The following is a 21,251-nucleotide window of genomic DNA, read 5'->3' as shown; positions in this document are numbered from 1 at the left end:
CATCTTCAGCCCTCCAAAGCTGCTCCTTGGTCTACTTAATACTACTCTTCACATGCCCAAAGTGTTCTCGACTCCTTGCTTTCAGACCCTGTTTACATTTTTTCAATTTCAAAGCCGTGGCGTACATAGGTGTTCCACTAGGAGAGCAATCCCAAGCTCGGGTAATAGTATCCTTACACCCAGGATTCAAAACTCACATAGCTTCAAATCTAAAAGGTTCACGACGCCACTTGTGATGCTCCCCACCTACATCCAAAGACAAAAGAATGGGACGATGATCCGATGTGAAGCAATTTAAATGTCGATCACTGGCATAAACACAGGCCACAACCCGAGGGCACTTGGATTGAGATAAAACTCATTCTTTTAAATTTTTTAGTGATAAGGACGTGCCTCAGTTTGTACTTTGATCATTTAGCTAATTTTTCAAACATCTCAGTCTTTATAAATAGAGGAGACCTCTCAAAATTCAACACTTTTTTTTTTATTACGCTCTCTGACTCCCCTCTTTCTGACTCTTCTCTTTTTTTATTTTCTCTCTTACGTTAAAGATGTTCTAGAGGCTTTGACCTTAGGAATTTCTTTTCTGTAAGGAAAATATTTCAGGTTTCAAAGAGAATTGAATAAATTTCTTTGAACCCTAAAATATTCCCTCACTAAGAAGAGCATGCTCATGCAAGTGGTAGTTTTTCTTTTCTTTTTCTGTTCCTTTTTATTAATTCTACTTGATGATGCATGAATAAGTTTGTGATGTTTTTATTATTTTTGAAACTGATGTCATTTCCATGTGTTGTTTAAACCTTTCTTAAAACATGTTCTTAATGTATTTTTGTTGTTATGATTTCTCTTTTGAGTCTCAAAAATCTACTAATTAACAAAGATTTAAAAAAAAAAAAACTAAAACTGATCTGAATTTTTCAAATCTAATTTTTTCAAAACACATCAATACTGATCTGTATTTTCATTAAATACAGATCTGATTTTTTTACATAGAAAACTGATCTGTATTTTCATTAGATACAGATCAAATTTTTTTTAAAGAAAATTTTCTTTGTCGCAAAATAGCAGATATTGAAATTTAAAAGAAGAAGTTAAAAGTTGAGATGATTTTTGATTGATGCATGTAACATAGATTTATTTCATGGGTGTAGTTCCTCTTCTAAAAAATTCTTTTTCTTATTTTATTCATAAAAAACAGATTTGATTTTTTTTTTCTCTAAAGATCTAAATTTTCTTATTCACCAAAATAGATCTGATTTTTCTAAATAAAAACCACCATTTTTTTACTTTGCTCCAAAAGAGATCTGACATTTTTTACAAAAATCTTGTTCTTTCTATTTACACAAAAACAGATATGATTTTCTTCACAAAACTAATTTTATTTTATCTACACAAAAACAGACCTGGTTATTTTTTTAATGAATCAAATCAAACTTTTTTATTCACAAAAACAGATTTGATTTTTATTTTTTATTTCCTAAAAGAGAGGACACATTCATAAGATAAGTTTATGTGAGTTAGTTTTGGTCAATGTTTGTCATGTATGTTCAACATATCATTCATATCATGCATAAAGGGTATATTGGTCATTAGAGTCTAGAAGACTAGACTCTGTCTGGGCGAAATAGGTGCCTAACACCTTCCCATTCTAAAACCTAGCCTCCGAATTTAGTTCTTTTGGATAGGTAGACCTGTGCTTTGTCTTTCTTTTATCTTTGGGTAGATTGTAGCTAGGACAAAAAGGCATGTATTCTTTTGGTAGATTGTAACTAGGACTCTAAGCCTTGTAAGATTCATTTTATCAAGCTTGTATTCATTTCTATTCAATCAATGACAATGAAGCATTTTGATCATGTGTTTTGTATTTTATTTTTTTCTTATTTTTTTGTATAAAAAATAAGTGGCGACTCCACACCACTTACCCAAAAAGAGAGGTGCCCTTACAAGCACCCAAATCTCTTTTTTGAGAGCACCATCTCCTCATTGAGGAAGCTTTGCAGTCACTCACAATATTATTTCGGGTCGGGTCATAATCTGGATCAAACACAAATTAGGCTCCATAACGCCCAACATTTGATGACCATTCTGTTGGATTTTGTATAAAATTAATTTGATGTATATTCAAGATATGGTTGTATGATATCATGTAATGTTTCATTTGTTTATGATGGTTGTAGCCATTTTCATGGTTACATATTACTAGATTGAAATTCTAAGTTACTAATTTTAGAACATTTATTTTGGTTGAAATGAAAAGAAGGAAAAAGAAATGAGAGTACCTTGCATTTGAAGTGTTTGGTTTACAAGGGAGAAAGGAAAGGAAAAAAAATCCTCATGCTCTAGTACAGATTCTCTCTTCTCTCTATTTCCTTCCAATTTGGGAGGAAACTATGGAGAACTCTGCATTTTCCTTTCCCTCGTTCCATTTCTCTCCAAACAAATAAAGGAATTTTCTTTTCCTTCCTACCTTTGCCATCCCTTGCTTTCCCTCCAGCTTCCCTTCAACCAAACACACACACACACACACACACACACACACACACACACACACATATATCTTGATCATTTTTCTTCCCATAGTGTTCATTAATCGCTGTATAGAATATGGAGTAGTTCGGGAACTTGCAAAAACTTTATTTATTTATTTATTTATATTTTAGAGAGACGGAAATTGAATACATGATGAAGAAAATGAGGGTTGCCTATGTAGTTCAATGGTTTTGTTTTGTAATTTTTTTTTTTAGTGCAAAAAAAAAAAAAAAAAATGCAAGTTATAATGGATTGAGTTGACACATTAAAGACCTAATAAGTCAAACTCTAACTTGCCCAACTCTATTTGTTACAAGAATTTCGCATTAGAGACTAGCAAATTGGATATCAAGGTTTTTTCTTCATTAGAAGCTAACTTGTAATCTCTGTATAATTATAACGATAAGGTTTAGCTACAAAATTGATTGTAACCTTAAACTAAAACCTTACTCAATATATTTCTATTGGAGATGAATTTTGACAAATCCACCATTGGATTACATCTTATTCTTGTATCCACCATGCTTGCAAAATTTCAAGAAAATTAAAGATCAATACCTATGTCATCAATAAATTTTTTAAATTGCAAGTTTTTATAGTTTAAAATTATGCATAAAATATAAGCTTATAGATTATGTAGTAAATAATATCCAATTGACACAAAATTTGACATGTGTATTAAGAGGGTAAAGAACATGTAATTCAATGGTTAGATTTTCAAAATATGTAGTAATGTTTATTTTATTGAGTAAGGTTGTAACCTTAAGTTACTACTAATTTTATAGCTAAACTTTGTCTGAATTATAAATATTATAATTAAATAACCATATCATATTTGTAATGAGGGATTTTATTTTATTTTAATAGGATAAAAATGTTGAGCTTTGAAAGTTTAATGGTTTGCATTGAAAGGATAATAAAAATATGGTTTAGTTTTATTAATTGCATTTGTCAAGATATAGATATTACTCTCTCTCTCTCTCTCTCTCTCTCTCTCTCTCTCTCTCTCTCTATATATATATATATATAAATATATTTCTTTCTTTTTTAATTTTTTGAATGTCTAAAATCAGTTACATATATAACGTTCAGGAATCAGATATACAGGATAATACTATCAATTAGCTTTTAAATTTTGGTAGAGTATGCAAATATGTTCCTTCTATATTACTCTATAGAAAATAAGGTAGTTAGTCATATTTTTATTTATTTTTTATAAATTAAGTAGTTATTGATTTATATATTCGCACATCCTTTTCAAACTAAATGTTATGATTGTGATACAAATGTTAGAATCATGCTTAATAGTTTTTTTTATGAGTTATAAAATATATTAAAAAAATTCGAGGCATTTCCTTTTGTTTTTCTTATTTTTTATAATACAATAGTGGGGGAAGGGTTGTCTACCTCACCCACAGACCTGACCTTAGGGATGGCAATAGGGCGGGGCGGGACGGGGTCGAAGGATGGGGTCTTCGTCCCCGCCCTGCATGGTATTGTCTTGCCCCATCCCCACCCCACCCCGCATGATGGGGAAACCTTTCTCACCCCATCCCTGTCCCTTAGGGCCCCGCGAAGCCCCGCCCCACCTCGTAAAACCCTACTTTTTTTTTTTAAATTTTCCCTACAATTAGTACAATTTTTTTTAATGAAACCTATTTCATTAATAGAAATATACTTAAAATTACAACTAAATTTATCACATCAAATCAAATCAATTTTTAGAAAAAAATTGAATAATATATCCAAGTGTTTAACAAGAAAATCACCAAAAAAAAAAAAAAAAAAAAATCTCATAGTATAACACATAACAAAATAAAGGCAAAAAACCACATTTGGTAGAATAAAATAAGCTAATATTGATATGTTTGTTTAAATAGTAGGGTTTTAGGGTATGAAAAATTTACAATTATAACCCTTAGCAACACAGGGTGGGACAGGGATGGGAAGGGACAGGGTGGGGTGGGTCTAAAAAGTCTAAACCCATCCCTGCCCCGCCCCGTGGTGCAGGGCTAAAATCTTGCTCCATCCCCACCCCACCACCTTTGCGGGGCAGGGAAAACCCATGTGGGGCGGAGCTGGGAGGGGCAGGGCAAAATTGCCTTCCTCAAATGGCATGTCTCCATCAAAGTTTAAAATTACACCAATTCATGTGAATTTGGAAATTTAGAAATTTTCTTAGTTACCTTTAATAATGCATTGGTTGCTTTCAGCAAGGAAATGCATACAATTAATAAAGGCCTACTAAATCCATATCATGTCATTGTTGAAATAAGAGTCCAAGCTTTAAATTCATGCGCTAAATGCTAATTCAAGTTTTGCGTTTTCCTTCAAGTCTTTCACTCACATTCTTTCTCCTGTCTGCAAGTATTCTATTATGATGTGAAAACCATGTTGGATCAAAATATGAATGTGGATCGGTGTTCTTCAACGATCACCTGAATGTGGAAATATAAGGCATGCAATGACCGACCCATATTATTTACGACATTTTTTTGCAAGTTGAAGGGAAAAAAAGATGTATATTTCTCCAAGTTTCAATTTGCAAACAGGGTCACTTTCACACGTCATCTATTGAAGAAAGTCCTTTCGTTAAGACAAAATTGTCGATCACTTCAAAATTGCCTATCACTGAATAAAACAATGTTTTTTTTCCCTTTTTTTTATTTTTATTTTTAATTATAAATGTTAATAGAGTGGGATGGGACATTGGGACTACATATGATGCATAGGAAGGTTGGGGCCCCATGGCATAGCTAAATGAATTAAGGACGTGATTTGCTAAGATACAAATAAGGAAATAACTAAAAACGAAATCAATCAATTATGGACATGATTTGCTACTTCCCAACTTCTACGCCTGGACTTCTGTCGAAAATAGTCATTATCATTGATTTGGGTCTTCTGTAGACTTCTAGATAATTGCCGGTAATAGAATATATATATCTTCTGTAGGACTTATGCATGATTGGTAAATTAACCTTAAATAAGGAAGTTGTGGATTCACAAAGTTAGTTACCTGTTCTCTGAATTCTCAAAATCACGCTTAAGCATTACCTAACATTATTTTAAACTAATAAATAAATAAGGGTATAAAAGTCATTTAAAAAATTCTTTGTAAATTTTTTTTTTGAAACTAATTCTTTGTAAAATTAAAAATACAGAATTCACCTCATTTTCCTAAAATTTAGCATACCTATTTAAAATTTAAAATACTCAACTTCTACACAAATACAAAGTACAAACGTCCACCACCACATACACGTTCTAATCCTTATATTTTCTTTTATTTTTTGAAAAAATAAAACTTTTAAAATTGTTTAGAAATCTCTCTTACTCAGTTACTCCTTAACTAAACTTTAAAAGTCTTAAGTTTTAACTTATCTAAAATTTTAAAACTTAAGACTTTTAACTGTTCACAAACACAACTGCCAATATTTCCTTAAAAAAAAAATTGCTTAGACCTATATGTCTACCCACATTTTAATCTCACTTAAAGTTATAAGTTAAAATTTATTTATTTTTTGATACACTTGCTAGATTGGGTTAGTTCAATTCTAACACCGAAATCAATGGCTGAAACAAACTTTTTAGAGGGGTTTTCTAATTTTAAAACATTTTGTTGAGATTCAATCATCCTTGTTCATGAATTATTACTTGAGACTTGAAAATGCAATTTGAGTACACTAAACGGCATGTCTCCATCAAAGTTTTAAAAAGTACACCAATTCATGTGAATGTGGAAATTTAGATATTTTAGTAGATACCTTCAATAATGCATTGGTTGCTTTTAGCAAGGCAATGCAAACAATATAGCTCCAATCAATCCATATCATGTCAATGTGGAAATAGGGTCCTAACATAAAATTCATGCGTCGAATGCTAAGTCTATTCTTGTGTTTTCCTTTTAAGTCTTTCACGCGCATTCGTTCTCCAGTATGCAACTATCTTTACTTCATAGAATTAATGTTTCAGCATCTATTGCAAAAAAATAAAGGTCTAACCAAAATATGAATGTGCATGAATCGGTGTTCTTCAACAATCACCTCAATGTAGAAAATTAAAGCATTGATTGACTCAAACTCAAATTATTTAGGTAGTTGTTAGCAAGTTGAAGGAAATAACAAGGATGTAGGCCTACTCAGTCTTTGTCATTGCAGAAATTAGATTCACTAATTCGAAAGTATATTTCTTTACGATTCAATTTTCAAACAAGATCACTTTCAAGTTCTTGGATTATTGACTGGTATCTTCTAATAATAGCTCCAAACTCTTATTGGCACTAGGGGAATGGATTGAGAATTCATAGTGTGACCCTATGGTGTCATCTATCATTCTCAGTTGCTGGGTCCAGGCTTCTTTGTTCAGTCTTTTCTTACTTTTATATATAAAATTCTATCTTCTGTTTCAAAAGAAATAATAAAATGATAATATTATTAATTAAATATTGTGAAAGACCCAAACAAATGCAATTTTAATGAGAGTTAATAGACAGTTTAATGGAATACTAACTAAGGTCTTAATTGAATACTTTTAAAACTTAGAGAACTGAATTGAACAAAAGTAGAGTTAGAGTATTGAAATGAATTATGGTGACACATAGGGGGTGAGTTTTGTATTTTAGCCTAAATTATAATGACTCTTTCTCCTAATCAATGCAGTTATTATTATTATAGACAAACATCTAAAACCAATTGAGGACTGTAGGGATGGCAATGGGGCGGGGCGAGTTCGAAGGATGGGGTCTTCACCCCCACCCTGCAAGATTTTGTCTTGCCCCATCCCTGGCCTGCCTCGCATGACGAAGAAAATTTTCTTGCCCCATCTCCACCCCTTGGGGCCTCACGAAGCCCCGCCCCATCCCATCCTGTAAAATTCTATTTTTTTGTTAATTTTCCCTACAAGTAGTACAATTTTTTTAATGAAACCTATTTCATTAATAAAAATATACTTGAAATTATAACTAAATTTATCCCATCAAATCAAATCAATTTTTAGAAAAAATTGAATAATATATCCAAGTGTTTAACAAGACAATCATTAAAAAAAAAAAAAAAAACTCATAATATAACACATGACAAAATAAAGGCAGAGAACCACATTGGGTAGAATAAAATAAGCTAATATTAATATGTTTGTTTAAATAGTAGGGTTTTAGGGTATGAAAAATTTATAATTATAACCCTTAGCAATGTGGGACGGGGTGGGGACGGGAAGGGGCGGGGCAGGGTGAGTCTACAAAGTCTAAACCCATCCCCGCCCTGCCCCGTGGTGTGGGGCTAAAATCTTGCCCCATCCCGCCCTGCCAGCTTTGTGGGGCGGGGAAAACCCGCGCCAAGTGAAGCGGGGAGGGGCATGTTAAGCGGGGCGGGGAAAAATTGCTATCCCTACCTGACCTACTTGAAAAATCCGATTGGATCCTAGTCAATTGCCACCCCTACTTGACTACTTTGGCAATTGGTAGTGGGTTTTTTCTACACAAATCGATGCCCGTGGGTTGGTTGTGGATCTCCTCCCCTAAAACTTGAAAAACTCAAACTGATTGTTTAGGAGACCTTTTTTCGGCAAGATTTGCCAAATCTAGTGAGCTATTATCCATTTCTAGCAAGATCTCAGCTAGATTCGGCTAAATTTCGATTGAATCTAGCAATATCTCATCAGATCTGGTGATATTTTCGCAAGATCTAGTGAAATTTCACTAGATTTTCACATTTATCTTACCGGATTGTTGTTGTTTTTTAGATCTACAACACCAACCAAACCTACTGCTACCATTCGAAGGCTTGATCTATCTAATCCAATCAACTTTTTCAATCAATGGTGGGTTGAGAAATGTTCCTCCCAATCAGGTCGGATCCAAGGGTTGAGCCCAAACTCAATGACCTAACTTGTGGATAGCCCTAGTTCGGAGAGAGGGATTTAAACACAAAAAATTGAAAAATATCAAATTAGAAAAGTTTTAGAAATTTCGTGTAATGTTTTAAATTAGATAATGTTTTGCTTAACTTACTATTTCTTTTTTCTTTTGCTCCCATTATTTATTGTATCTTGTTGATTCTCTTAGATGACATTCCATGGGCCGTGTTGAATGGGATGGGAGTCCACTGGTCCCAATAAACCTGTATTGTTGACTGACTATTTTTGCCAGTCCCCACCAAGTCAAGTGGCAATGAAGGTGCCAAGTGGTGCAAGCAAGACCTGAATTCCCAAAAGTTCTAATAAACTTATAATTTTTATTTTAAACATGTAATGCTTTACTAGTAATTATCCCCTGTACCAAATCAAAGAAAAAAAAAGGTCATATCTAGCTGTGGAATATTGTTCATTATAAACGTTCCGAAAGGACTTACGCTGTTGGTCAATTCTTCTAATGCCCTTACAGTCTTGCACTCATAATTACATAGAAAAATTGGACACGTTAGTTTGGCAGAAAAGCATCGAGAAACAAACGGTTGAATGTTTCAAAAAAAAATCATGGACTTCCTTTTCTTCAAAGTCTTTACTCAGCCCACTAGTTCACCCCTCTCTCCAAAAGCCTAATTGATAAGTTTCTTATACCAAGTCTGGCCTTAAACACATGGCAATGGTTTCTTCGAGACTTGTCTTCCTCTTTTCCATTTGCATACTGATTTCTCAAGCCTTTGCTCAGCAGCGATACTTCCTATACTATAATTGTTCAGACAATGGTAACTACACAAGCAACAGTACCTACAAAGCAAACCTCAATCGAGTCCTCTACTCCCTCTCTTCCAACACTGAAATTGACTATGGGTTCTACAATTTTTCTTATGGCAAAAGCCCTGACCAAGTTTATTCAATTGGACTTTGTAGAGGAGATGTCAACCCAGATATTTGCCTTAGTTGCCTCAAGAACGCTACAAATCTTCTCACTCTGCTTTGTCCCACTCAGAAGGAAGCAATAGGAGGGTTTGACTATTGCCTGTTACGCTACTCATTCCGTGACATATTTGGCATCATGGTAGGTAGCCCTGCTTTCGTTATGAGGAACGTGGATAACGTATCATCCAATTATGAACAGTTCCGTCAGGACCTGACGACCTTGTTGGGTAGCCAAATTAGTCAAGCTGCAGCAGGTGGTTCTCTTCGTAAGTTTGCAGTGGGAAATACAACAGCACCAGACTCCCAAACACTATATTCACTTGCGCAATGCACACCTGATTTGTCTGTGCAAGATTGCAGAGATTGCTTGAATCGCACAGCTACGGAGCTTTTACCAAACTGTTGTGATGGGAGGCAAGGTGGGAGAGTTGTCAGACCCAGCTGTAATTTAAGGTATGAGATCTATCTCTTCTATAATGCCACAGCTGATAAGGCATCATCACCATCACTGTCTCCACCACCGCCTCCAGTACCATCAGTATCTCCTCCGGCATCAAACAACACCCCTGCTGCAAAAGGTAACAATGCCATTAAGCTTAAAATGTAATCAATTTGGATGCAACCTTTTGGTGAATACACATTTGCTTTGCTGAATGTTGATTAAAGAAAAAAAAAAAAGATTTTGAAAAGCTGTATAGAAGCAAATAAGGTCAAAAGCTTACAACTCTTTATAAATGGGTCCTTATTACTTTCCCTATAAATTCTCAAGTTTCGAACTTAATTTTAATTTTGTGACTCTTTCCATGTATCCATTTGAAACTTTTAACATACATCTGTCAGAATTTTTAAGTAAACATATTTCTGGTTTTTGCAGGAAAGGAGAGTAACAAATCTCGAATAGTCATCATTGTTGTACCCATTATTTCTTTTGTGGTACTAATTATAATCTCTTTCTGCATCTTCTTAAGAGTCAGGAAACCAAGGGAGAAACCACAAAGTAAGTAAAATAATTCATTTATTTCTTTTTGTTATCCCAAAATTTGAATTATTGCAAAGATAATAACAAAAAATGTCAGAAATTATGGGCTTGGTTACATAGATGTGCTTCCTAAAGTTCTCAGGTATGTGTGATATTTGTGGGAGTAAAAAATTCCACCTATATTATGAGCCTATGAGGACAAATTTCCCAGCAAGTATTAACGTAAATCACGGCATACTTTGGGGATTTATTTATTATTTTTCATAAAATGATACTTAGCTACTACAAATTAATAATAATCAATGTGTTCCGTCAATAAATTGACTTGCACTAAAGCAAACAAAAAGTTATTATATACTAATAGACATGACTTTCCTATCTAGAAGATTTTGATAAATAATTAGTTTTTAGAGGTTATTGCTGTTGCATGCACGTATTTTAAATTGTGTTGGTTTTAAATAATGCACTAATGTCTTGTTCAGGTGAATCTGTGGATGAGATTAGAAGTGTGGAATCTTTGCAATTAGGCTTTGGCACTATTAAAGTTGCAACAGATGACTTTTCTGATGCAAATAAGCTTGGACAAGGTGGATTTGGTGTTGTTTACAAGGTAAACCTAACATTATCAATAGCCTTAAAAAGGATATTTTAATGGGCAAGACCAGCCTCATGATTGAAGTAGGCTATTGATTCAAGCAGTTTCCCTCCCATCCCCACCCCAAATTGTAAAAGTTTGTAGTCAGGATGCACACGTTAAGTCCAAAGGTTTAAATATGTTTTAATCTAATACATTTTCAGGGAAAACTCTCTGACGGACAAGTTATTGCTGTGAAAAGGCTTTCAAAAAATTTGGGACAAGGAGATCTTGAATTTAAGAATGAAGTTTTGTTAGTTGCCAAGCTTCAACATCGAAATTTAGTTAGACTCCTAGGATTTTGCTTGGAAGGAATAGAAAGGCTTTTAATTTACGAGTTTATGCCCAATGGAAGTCTTGACCACTTCATTTTTGGTATGATTTACCTTCTACCTTTATTTCAACTTATATTCATTGTAATTTATTTTGATTACATGTCTTTTGTGGATAGATTTCCTTCACATTTTAGTCCAATATAATATATTTGATTGACTTTGTGTAGATCCAATCAAGCGTGCAAAATTGGATTGGGCAAGACGCTACAAAATAATAGGAGACATTGCTCGAGGTCTTCTCTACCTTCATGAAGATTCTCGACTTCGTATTATTCATCGGGATCTCAAAGCAAGCAATATCCTATTAGATTCTGAAATGAATCCAAAAATTTCAGATTTTGGTATGGCAAGATTGTTTGAACTTGATCAAAGCGCAGACAATACAAGTAGAATTGTGGGGACCTAGTAAGTATTGTACTTTTTTTTTTTTTTTTTTGACAATCTAGTAAGTATCTTACATAGGCATACTTGATGTTTACATTGTAACAAAAGAAACAATATGAAAGTGCTAATAAATATTGTTGAAAATGATTGTGAATGTGCAGTGGATATATGGCTCCAGAGTATGCAATGCATGGACAATTCTCAGTAAAGTCTGATGTCTTTAGTTTTGGTGTGCTAGTGTTAGAGATAATAAGTGGAAAAAAGAATAGCTCCTTCCGAAATGGAGAGAATATGGAGGACCTTCTAAGCTATGTAAGTATTTTTATTTTTGGGTCTAATGGCACATATACCCCGTATGGAATGGTAGGATTGCATGTTCAAATCCTACCATGTGGTTCAATTGGAGTGGAGAAATTTGAAACAATACCCTTTATCTTTATGTTTATGATGTGGAGTATCAAGCATGCTACCTGTTGGGCTGTACCTATTAAGTATGGCACTAATAATGTCCTTAAAGTGTCAAATTATTGATGTAGCTTGTATAGCTAGTTGGCTTTATACCAAATACATAGGAAATGAAGGATTAGGAGATTAAAGGAAATGAAGAAATACATCCCAAATATATTTCTTTTTAAAAAAAAAAAATAATGTTTTCTCCAATACTTAATTTGTCATTTTAAATTATCTTGCAGGCATGGAAAAATTGGAAACAAGGTATAATTTCAAATCTTGTAGATCCCACATTGAAGGCAGGTTCGACAACTGAAATAATGAGATGTATTCACATTGGATTGCTATGTGTTCAAGACAATGTAGCTGTTAGACCAACTATAGCATCCGTTGTTCTCATGCTTAATAGCTACTCTATTACTCTACCAATACCATTAGAACCAGCATTTTTTATGAATAGTGGTATTGAATCAAACATTCACTTGCAAGGGGAGAATGATTCAAGGGTAATGGAGTCAAATCAATCTAAAGGTAGCTCTGTCCAAGCTTCAATAAATGAGGCGTCAATCACTGAGCTGTCTCCTCGCTAGTGTTAAATGAATTTGAAATTTAATACTACTATTTTCCTTATTTGTTTTTTCAATTGAAGAATGCACAATATATGAGTTATTAATACATTAACAACTTAGCATTCTTTTCAATTTTCAAAACCTGTATTATTTAGTGACCCCCAAAAAAAGTAATTTTGGATTTGTTTACTGTATTATGGTGTTGGATGAGGACTTTGTGTTTGATTGCCAAAGTCCTCAAACACTATGCTTGATTTGCTTTTCCTCGTGTTTCGCATCCAATGGAAGCTCCTAATGCAAAAACATAGGTCTCAACATGGGGTTTTTTTAGCCCATTACAAATAATATTGCTCTCGTGGTACTAATGATATTCTCCTTCTGCATCTACCAAAGAGTCAGGAAGTCGAGGGAGAACCCAAAAAGTCACATAATTAGTTTATTGTTATCCTAAAAGTTAAATTTGAATCATCACAAAGAATTAGCAAGTAGAAAGATGGACTGATTATGAACAAATCAATGGTGGGTGAGGTTTAAGACTGCCTATATATAGTACAATTTAAAAGAGGGGGAAAGAAAAGAAAGAGTTCTATAGTTCTACTTCTAAGGCCATATTGATAGTTTGCTGGAAGTTTTGTGATCATCAAATTCAAAACAATATGGTTCAAGCTTGGTGGGCTAAAAGTTTGTTAGTAATAAAATTGAAGTATGTGTGGCTTCATGGAGAAAATGGGTGAAGAATAGTTTATGAGTTCTTCTAGGAGTCATGTAGGAAAGTTGTGGCAATGCTTGTAGTACTAGAATTTTTTATTGTGTATATAGGTGGAAAATGTTGAAATAGAATGAATATCAGTGAGCATATTTCAAGGGAAAAAATCTACAGAATCAAATTATCGATTGAGGCTTGTAATTGTAAAGTTGTAATGTTTTCAAGCTTGTTTTATATAACTAAGTACGTATTTTGGAGTTGGATAAAGAAAACAAAACCAATTTATCTTTGTTTCTATCATCCTGAAATTTCTAGTGGTCCCTTGTAGTAGATAATGATTTCGGTCCATGCCATTGATACAAGTTGTTCAAAAGTTATCAGCGTGAACTGTACTGTGGCAAAATTGAAGTACAATTATGGTTCTTTTATTTGACAATAACCATTGAAAGTTCAATAAGTGTATGAAACACCTTGAACGTTTAGACCCCCAATTTACAAATTATCAATTCAAGCTTAATATCAAACAATTAATGTACGGAAAATGAACATAAGCTTAATACAGAATTGATAAACAATCTAAATAAAATAAAATCACATTCACAGCAGAAATTAAATGGAAAAGATTAAGGGAAGAGAGATGCAAACACAAGGACAACACTTAATGTGTTATCGAATAGGATACTGAAGCCCTCGGTGTAAAACCTCTCCGCCGCCCTCCAAGCGGTAAACAATCGACTAAAGAATATAGTTGGGATACAAGAATAGCAGAAGACCCTCCAAGCTCCTACTCCAACGAGGTTACGTCGAACCTATTTTTTCTTTAGCTTACCGGATTCTGCTACTTGACCATAACATCTACCAATATGAAATTGGTCCATTCTTAACTGCTTCCCAAACACCAAATGGCATCCTCACAGATATGGGTATAGTGAGAAAAGGTTTTGGCAATGGAGAGGAAGAGAATAGAGGAATTTGAAGAGTCTTTATATGAAGATTATGGATGAATCAATCTTGTTTTTCTCTAGGGCTTCTCTCTCAAAATTATCTCTGGAAACTCTCTAAATATCGTGGGTATAAGGGTATATATATAGTAGGGTGAGAAGGAATGTAAAAAGTCAGTTTTTCCCAAACAGGGTGTTCTGCCGACTTGACCTCGTGACTGGGTTAAGTTGTGAGTTCAAGCCGCGAGCTAACGGCCTAGCCAGCCTGGGACTTTTGTCCTGTAGTGCAACAGCTGGTGCGACTCTTCAGTTTCTGGCATGCTTGGCACGTGTGTAACTTTTTGGCGGCTTGCAAGCCGCGAGCCACCTACGAGATCCAGTCGCAAGTCCCTGCTTCTTTGCACAATCTTGAACATTTCTTCACACTCTCTCACACACTACCCTTACATGATTCCCACCTAAATACATGGTTACTAATTGCTAAAATACAAGCAAATTTGGTATGGAATAAAACCAACAAGATGGTTGATAAAATTCAACCTTACAACCATTATGGTGGGTAAGATTTAGGAATGCCCAGAGGCTATAGCACATTTGACTAGAAATTTGAAGGAAGCATTAAAAAATATACAAATTTTCCCATTAAAAAAGTACAATTTTTTGTTATGAATATTACGAATTCGAAATGATTAAAAATCTGTTATTTAATATCATAAGTGATTTGTTAAAGTAACCTCACTTTTTTTCCTTTCTTTTTTCTCTCTTACAATACAAAATATTCGTGTTTTTTTTTTTTTTTTTTTTTTTTTTTTTGTTTTTGACAAGAAAATCTTCATGTGCTAATGAAATTTATACTTTTGAATGCATTTTGGAAGCTCACTTAGTGTGTAAAGCACTTGTGAATTTTTAGACCTCCAAATTCAAAATATCCAAAGTAAGCTTATATTCAAACAATTGATGTGCGGAATGATAAATACAAGTTATACCCAAACATGCAAACTACTCTAAGTCATAATTTAATTACAACACAGCAGTAATTAAAAAGCAAAGAGTAAGGGATAGAGAGAAGTAAACGCAAGATAATACCGGTACGTGTTATTGAAGAGAAAACAGAAGAACTCGGCGAAAAACCTCTCAGCCGCCCACCAAACGATAAAATGATCCACTAGAAAATCAGTTGAGATACATGAATAGTAATAGACCCTCCAAGCCTAATCTACCTGATGCACTTAAGCCCTCCAAACTTCTTGCTCCAATAGAGTTAAGCCTAACCTTGTTTTCTCTAGCTTACCAGATCCCGTAATAATCCCATTGTATCAACCAAATGAATTAGTTCTCTATTGAACTACTTCCCAAGTACCAAATAACCTTCTTACTAATATGAATATGGTGAGGTAAGAATTTGGCTAAAGATCCTCTCAAGGGTATGACAATGGAGAGGGTGAGAGTAGAGAAATTTGAAGAGTCAAATGTATAAGATTGTGGATGAATTAATTTTTTTGTTTTGGGGTTTCTCTCTCAAAATTCTATCTAGAAGCTCTCTACATTTCGTGAGTATAAGGGTATTTATAGTAGGGTATGAGAAGGAATGTGAAAAGTCATTTTTTTGCAAAACAGGATGCTTTGGCGAGTGACTCGCGACTGGGATGAGTCGCGAGTTCTAGTCACTAAATAACAGAATGGCCAGACAGTACTTTTTGTTTTGTAGTGATCCAGCTATCCTGACTCTTCAACTTCCTGCATGCTTCACTCATGAGTCCGTCACGAGATGCTCTTTGATGCACACACTTGATCAATTATTCACACTCTCTCACACACAACCCTTACATAATTCCCACATAAATACAGGGTTTCTAATTGCTGAATTATAAGCAAATTTGGCATGGAATAAAACCAACACATAGTTGAATAAATTCAACCTTACACATTTAGGTGCGGTTTGGATTCCGCGTTTCTTGCATTTCCGCGTCGCATTTTTTATTTTTATTTTTTTTAGCCGTGAATGTTGACTTTTCTCTTGAACCGTGCATCCGTTCACTGTTTACGGGACCCACAAACATCACTTTTCAACAACTTTTACATTAAAAATGGATCTCACGGTACTATTTACACATTTAAAAATTATTTTGCTACAGTGTTTTCAGTTTTATTCCAAATGCAATCTTGAAAATGTTTTTCATTAGCAAAAAGGTAAATAAGGGAAAGATCAGCATCTATCAAAACAGATCACGGATCACAAGCTTGAGAGAGTGCCAAGACAGTACTCAGATAATCTTTTCAGCTAAAACTCACAGATCACAAGATTGTCCAATTGAAGGATACAATAAATAAGGGAAGGATCAGCATCTATCAAAATTTTCAGAATTCCCCAATGGCATTGATTGTTACCTCGTAAAAATAAAGTTCAATTCATCCAAGGGTAGAAGTAGGTATGTGTTGAGGTTTTTTGGCTCTGCAAAAAGGTCTAACTCATGTCCCACCTGTCAAAATGACTAGGCTCAGTGCGTGGAAATCCAAGCAGAGCAAGTGTGGTTCACAAAATGTGAAAAGGAAATCAGTGCGCGGACCTTTCAGCAAAAAAAGAATATCTTTCTAATGCTACCACAACTTGATCCTTCAAAGATTCCGTCTTTTCTAACATTTTCTTGCTGAAATCTAACTTGTAGACACAAAACAACTTTGTATGGTATAGACAAACCAAAGGTTGTGTGTCACTGGAACTGAGTAAGTAACAAAATTTCATTTTGCATTAACAAAATTTCCATCAGTGCGTTGGATGATCAAGAAGTCACTTGATGTCTTCACCAAATACAACTGATCATTGAAATTTTGTCTCTGGAAAATTTACTATCAACATGTTTTAGTGGTGTTTTAATTAGAAGGTTCAATGCTCTAGATTTTCGTGTTGTTCTCTAATCCTCCTTATATTTTGACTCAAATTCTAGTTGATGGGTGTTATGTAACTTAGATTTTGTACTATTTAATTTGTTTTAGGCTAAAATGTAAATTATATCTTTTAAGTTTGGTTGAAATTCATTTAAATCATAATTTTACTTTCATTCATTTGAATCATTCAAGTTTTAAATTTATTAAATTCAAACTTTCTATCCAATTTAGTTAAAAAAATTTTCCCTAAAAAAAAAATTATTTTCACATGAAAAAATATATAAAATTAGTAAATAAATATTATAAATTTTTTATGTAGGAATATATATATATTTTTTTAAATATATTTTTTCATTTGTTAATTGCATATTTAACATAATTTTTTTTAATGAAATTGAATAAAAGATTTGAATTGAATAACTTTTAAATTTATAGGACTTAATTGAATGAAAGTAAAATTAGAAAACTAAAAGGAATTTCAGTCAAACATAGAAAGTGCATTTTGCATTTTAGCATTTCTTTTAATTATATTCCCTCACCAAAAAACAAATTATCCATTTCTTTGAAATAAGAATCTCCTTTTTATTTTGATTTTTTTCCCAATCAAACAAATCATCTTTACAAAAATACCGCCTTTCTCAACTTTCAATTCTCAAATCTACAAGTTAGAAATCTCATTTATCCCTTTATTACATTTTTCCATTTGTACTTTTATTTTTGGGTAAATTACACAAATCTTCTCTGAGATTTCACATAATAAAAGTGCCACTAAACATGGAATGAAATGACACTCCTTCACGGTTTATATAAATACAAAATATAAATCCATACTTGACTTTCGGAAAAGATATTCCATTTTTTCTGAAGGGATCATACTGAAACTTTGGACAAAATAAGACCTCCCTCCCGTGAGGTTTGTACAAAGAAAACTTAACCTCAAATGGTTTGTACAAATGAGTGACATTTAAAAAAAAAAAAATTCCCTTAGGTAAGTAATACTATGAGAGGGCATGAGTTTATTTGGTACATTTATAATAACCTCAAGGGGAATGTCATTTATCAATTGTTTGGGAGGAGTGTTATTTTGTTCAACATCAAAAAAGGTTGGTGCAATTTATCTATTTGTTCTTTCTCTCGATGTAGTCTTATTCAAGCAAACAGCAAGCCACAATATGATCTACTAAACACATGGCAATGGTTTCTTCAAGACTTTGTCTTCTTCTTTTCCATTTGCATACTAATTTCTCAAGCCATTGCTTAACCAAACTTCCTAGACCATTTCTGCTTAGACAATAGGGTAACTACACAAGCAACAGTAACTGCTATGCAAACATCAATCACGTCCTCTCCTCCCTCTCCTCGAACACAGAAATTGACTATGGGTTCTACAATTTTTCTTACGGTAAAAATCCTGACGAAGTATATGCACTTGGACTTTGTAGAAGAGATGTTAAGCTAGATATTTGCTGTAGTTGCCTCAATAACGCTACAAATATTCTAATGTAGAACAGATAGGACATGCTTTCCTAGAGTAGCAGGGACGCTGGAAGCAAGGCAGTCAGTTTCGTATCGGAGGTCGTTTCAGTTTGGCTAGGAGAATGAAATATTTCAGTACTGGTTGGTACTGGTGTACCGTTTTGGAATTATCGCTATTATATATATATATATATATATATATATTGTAAGGACACAATTTGTAGCGACCCCAAAATGATATTGGGTTCGTACGTTTAAGGGCCCAAACAATATCATTTGTAGAGCGTGGGCTTGAAAGGCTAGGCCTGGGTCACCGAACAGTGGTTAGCCATGGTTTCTATGGAATTTACATGAAGGTGAACCTGACGTGTCTAACAAGACCTTCCTCTGATGCGGCATGAGTGGTTCCGGACTTTAGACCTCGTCCGAGGGGCTTAGTGTTCTTATTCTTCTCCTTTTTTAAGACTTCATGGTCTGGGAGACCCCCCTCTTCCATTGGTTCTTTTTCCCTTTTATACTAACATTTACCCTCCTTCCAGTGTCCACGTGTAAGCTTCACTTTCTAGGGCTGAGACTTGTCCTATCAACCCATACCTAGAGTGGTTGGGGGTGGTTGTAAAAGTTGAATAGCATGGTGAAGAGCATGGACCTGTTAGACGTAGAGTTCTTTATTGCAGTATTGGCAGCTTTTTCACTTGGCCTATTCCTGCACTGAGCTCGTCCTTTCCTTTAGGGGCTCTATGGGGTGCCGAGCATAAGATCGTCCTCGGCCATATCCTTAGGCCTTTTTTGGACTTTCATTATATGTCCTCGGCAATAGTTTTCCTCGGCTCAGGCCTTGGGCCCTAATGTAAAGTGGGCTGGGGCCACAAATTCTCTAGCCCCACAAATAGCCCCTCAAAATCCTGCTGCCCAACCTCTTGGTTGGGGAGGAGGGTTTTGGTGATGTCGGGCCCACATCATGGCTTGCCCAGCTCTGCCCTTCATTAATGTCGGTGTCTCTTCATTTGCCTGGGAGGTGCGCTGGATTATGAGACATTCCTTTAGATTTACTCACGTAGCGTCCTCGCCATTTCAGTGCTCAAGGTGCGTCTTTAATATGTCCCCTTCACGAGGCCACCCAAATCCTATGGTTGTAGACGGTGTTGGGAGTTGAGTAGAAACTGTCTTGTCTGTAGCACTTCTTGGAAATTTGCGTAGATTAAATGCCGCCAACTTGCCCTCCATATAAGAAGCAGGGTAGGGAGTCACTCCCTTTACGTACAGATCCTTCAGTCCCTTCAAATTCCTAATCCTTCACCTGTGTTCAAAGTTTTCATCGCCAGTGCAATTAAACCTTAGAGTGATATGTTTGAGGCACGAGTGGGGGTGAAGGAACCACACCCGCTCCAGAGGCACTGGGTCCTTCCGAGACTCAAGATGGCGCGGTCAGGACAGGGGAGACACAGACTCAAGACAGTTCTCCGCTTTCACAAGGTGGGAGCGATGCCTCCATCTCTTTCAGTCAAAATCCGAAGCAGGTGCTGGTCGCATTAGATTTTTGGTGCGACAGCAGTGGGGTTTCTCATCATCAGTACCATCCGCTCTCTCTCGAGCGCTGCTAATATGACACCTGCGTGTTAGGAGTCAGAGCTGATGCGGGGATTAAGCATCCCTGCTTCTTCCTCTCTTCCTTCACTGGTGCCTCTTTCCGCCTTCGCTTCTTCTTCTTTCCCATCACCGGGGCTACCCGGGTGTTTCTACTTCTTCCTTTGCTTCTTCTTCTCTTCCATCAGCGGGGCCATCTCGTCATGCATAATCTCTACCAGAGTAGAGTTTTGAAGGATTTATCTCTTCCTTGTATCTTTTTCTTTTTGCTTCTGTAGTTAGCTTTTGGTATAGGCTTACTTAAGCCCCTCATTTTACGCTGTACTGTTTCTTTGTCTTAATAAAAGATGATTCTGTTTTATTCTACATATTTTTTCTTTTCTGCAGTAATTACTTTGTGAATGGATGTATTTCATATGGGTATTTTTTATTATTTTTTTTGAACGATACTTAGGGCAGAAACCCTTGTAACAAAAAGCTATTATTTTGAACTTATTGAGACTGTCAAGCATAATAATACCAACCTACAGTAGATTAAACATACGAGACTAACCGTGATAACAGCTGAATGCCCTGTATTGCGCATGAGGCAGTCATCCGAGAATGAGTAACCTAAAATAAACCATCCAAGAGGGTTGCCAAGTACTAGGGGGCTTGGCCGCGTTCTTGGTAACATATGACCTTAATTGTTTTTGGCATCTGGTCCGAGGACTGAGGTATGGCTATACCGGGCCTAAATACTCGTTTGCGTTAGTTCCCTTAAAATTGAGGATCCGAGGATAGACCGGGACTTCCATTCGGTCCAGGACTTAACCCAATTTTTAATGGGTAATCTCTCCATGGGTCAGAGTCCGAGGACCATTCAATACCCTGGTTTTGTCCAGAAGTTATAATAACAATTAATTAATAATAATAAAAATCTCTCTTAGGCTTGG

The 21,251-nt window shown here is 35.0% G+C and overlaps 1 protein-coding gene across 2 annotated transcripts in view; it reads left to right on the top strand.

The window, feature by feature from the left end:
* The window catches only part of LOC115963765 (putative receptor-like protein kinase At4g00960), a 46,043-nt gene extending 33,182 nt beyond the window's left edge, over positions 1–12,861 (top strand). Inside the window, exons 1-7 of one of the 2 annotated variants that reach the window (XM_031082913.1) lie at positions 8,819–9,947; positions 10,244–10,366; positions 10,831–10,958; positions 11,147–11,357; positions 11,485–11,722; positions 11,863–12,013; positions 12,394–12,861. In XM_031082913.1, the coding sequence (XP_030938773.1) occupies positions 9,107–9,947; positions 10,244–10,366; positions 10,831–10,958; positions 11,147–11,357; positions 11,485–11,722; positions 11,863–12,013; positions 12,394–12,741 (2,040 nt within the window). In that variant the 5' untranslated portion in view covers positions 8,819–9,106 and the 3' untranslated portion in view covers positions 12,742–12,861. Of the gene's footprint in view, positions 1–8,818; positions 9,948–10,243; positions 10,367–10,830; positions 10,959–11,146; positions 11,358–11,484; positions 11,723–11,862; positions 12,014–12,393 lie in introns of those variants that run through there. The other variant, XM_031082915.1, reaches the window with a different exon arrangement.
* The last annotated feature ends 8,390 nt before the right edge of the window (positions 12,862–21,251 follow it).

This window comes from Quercus lobata, chromosome 10, assembly GCF_001633185.2.
Source record: "Quercus lobata isolate SW786 chromosome 10, ValleyOak3.0 Primary Assembly, whole genome shotgun sequence".
Classification (NCBI taxonomy): domain Eukaryota; kingdom Viridiplantae; phylum Streptophyta; class Magnoliopsida; order Fagales; family Fagaceae; genus Quercus; species Quercus lobata.
This window is presented reverse-complemented; position numbering and strand designations above follow the sequence as displayed.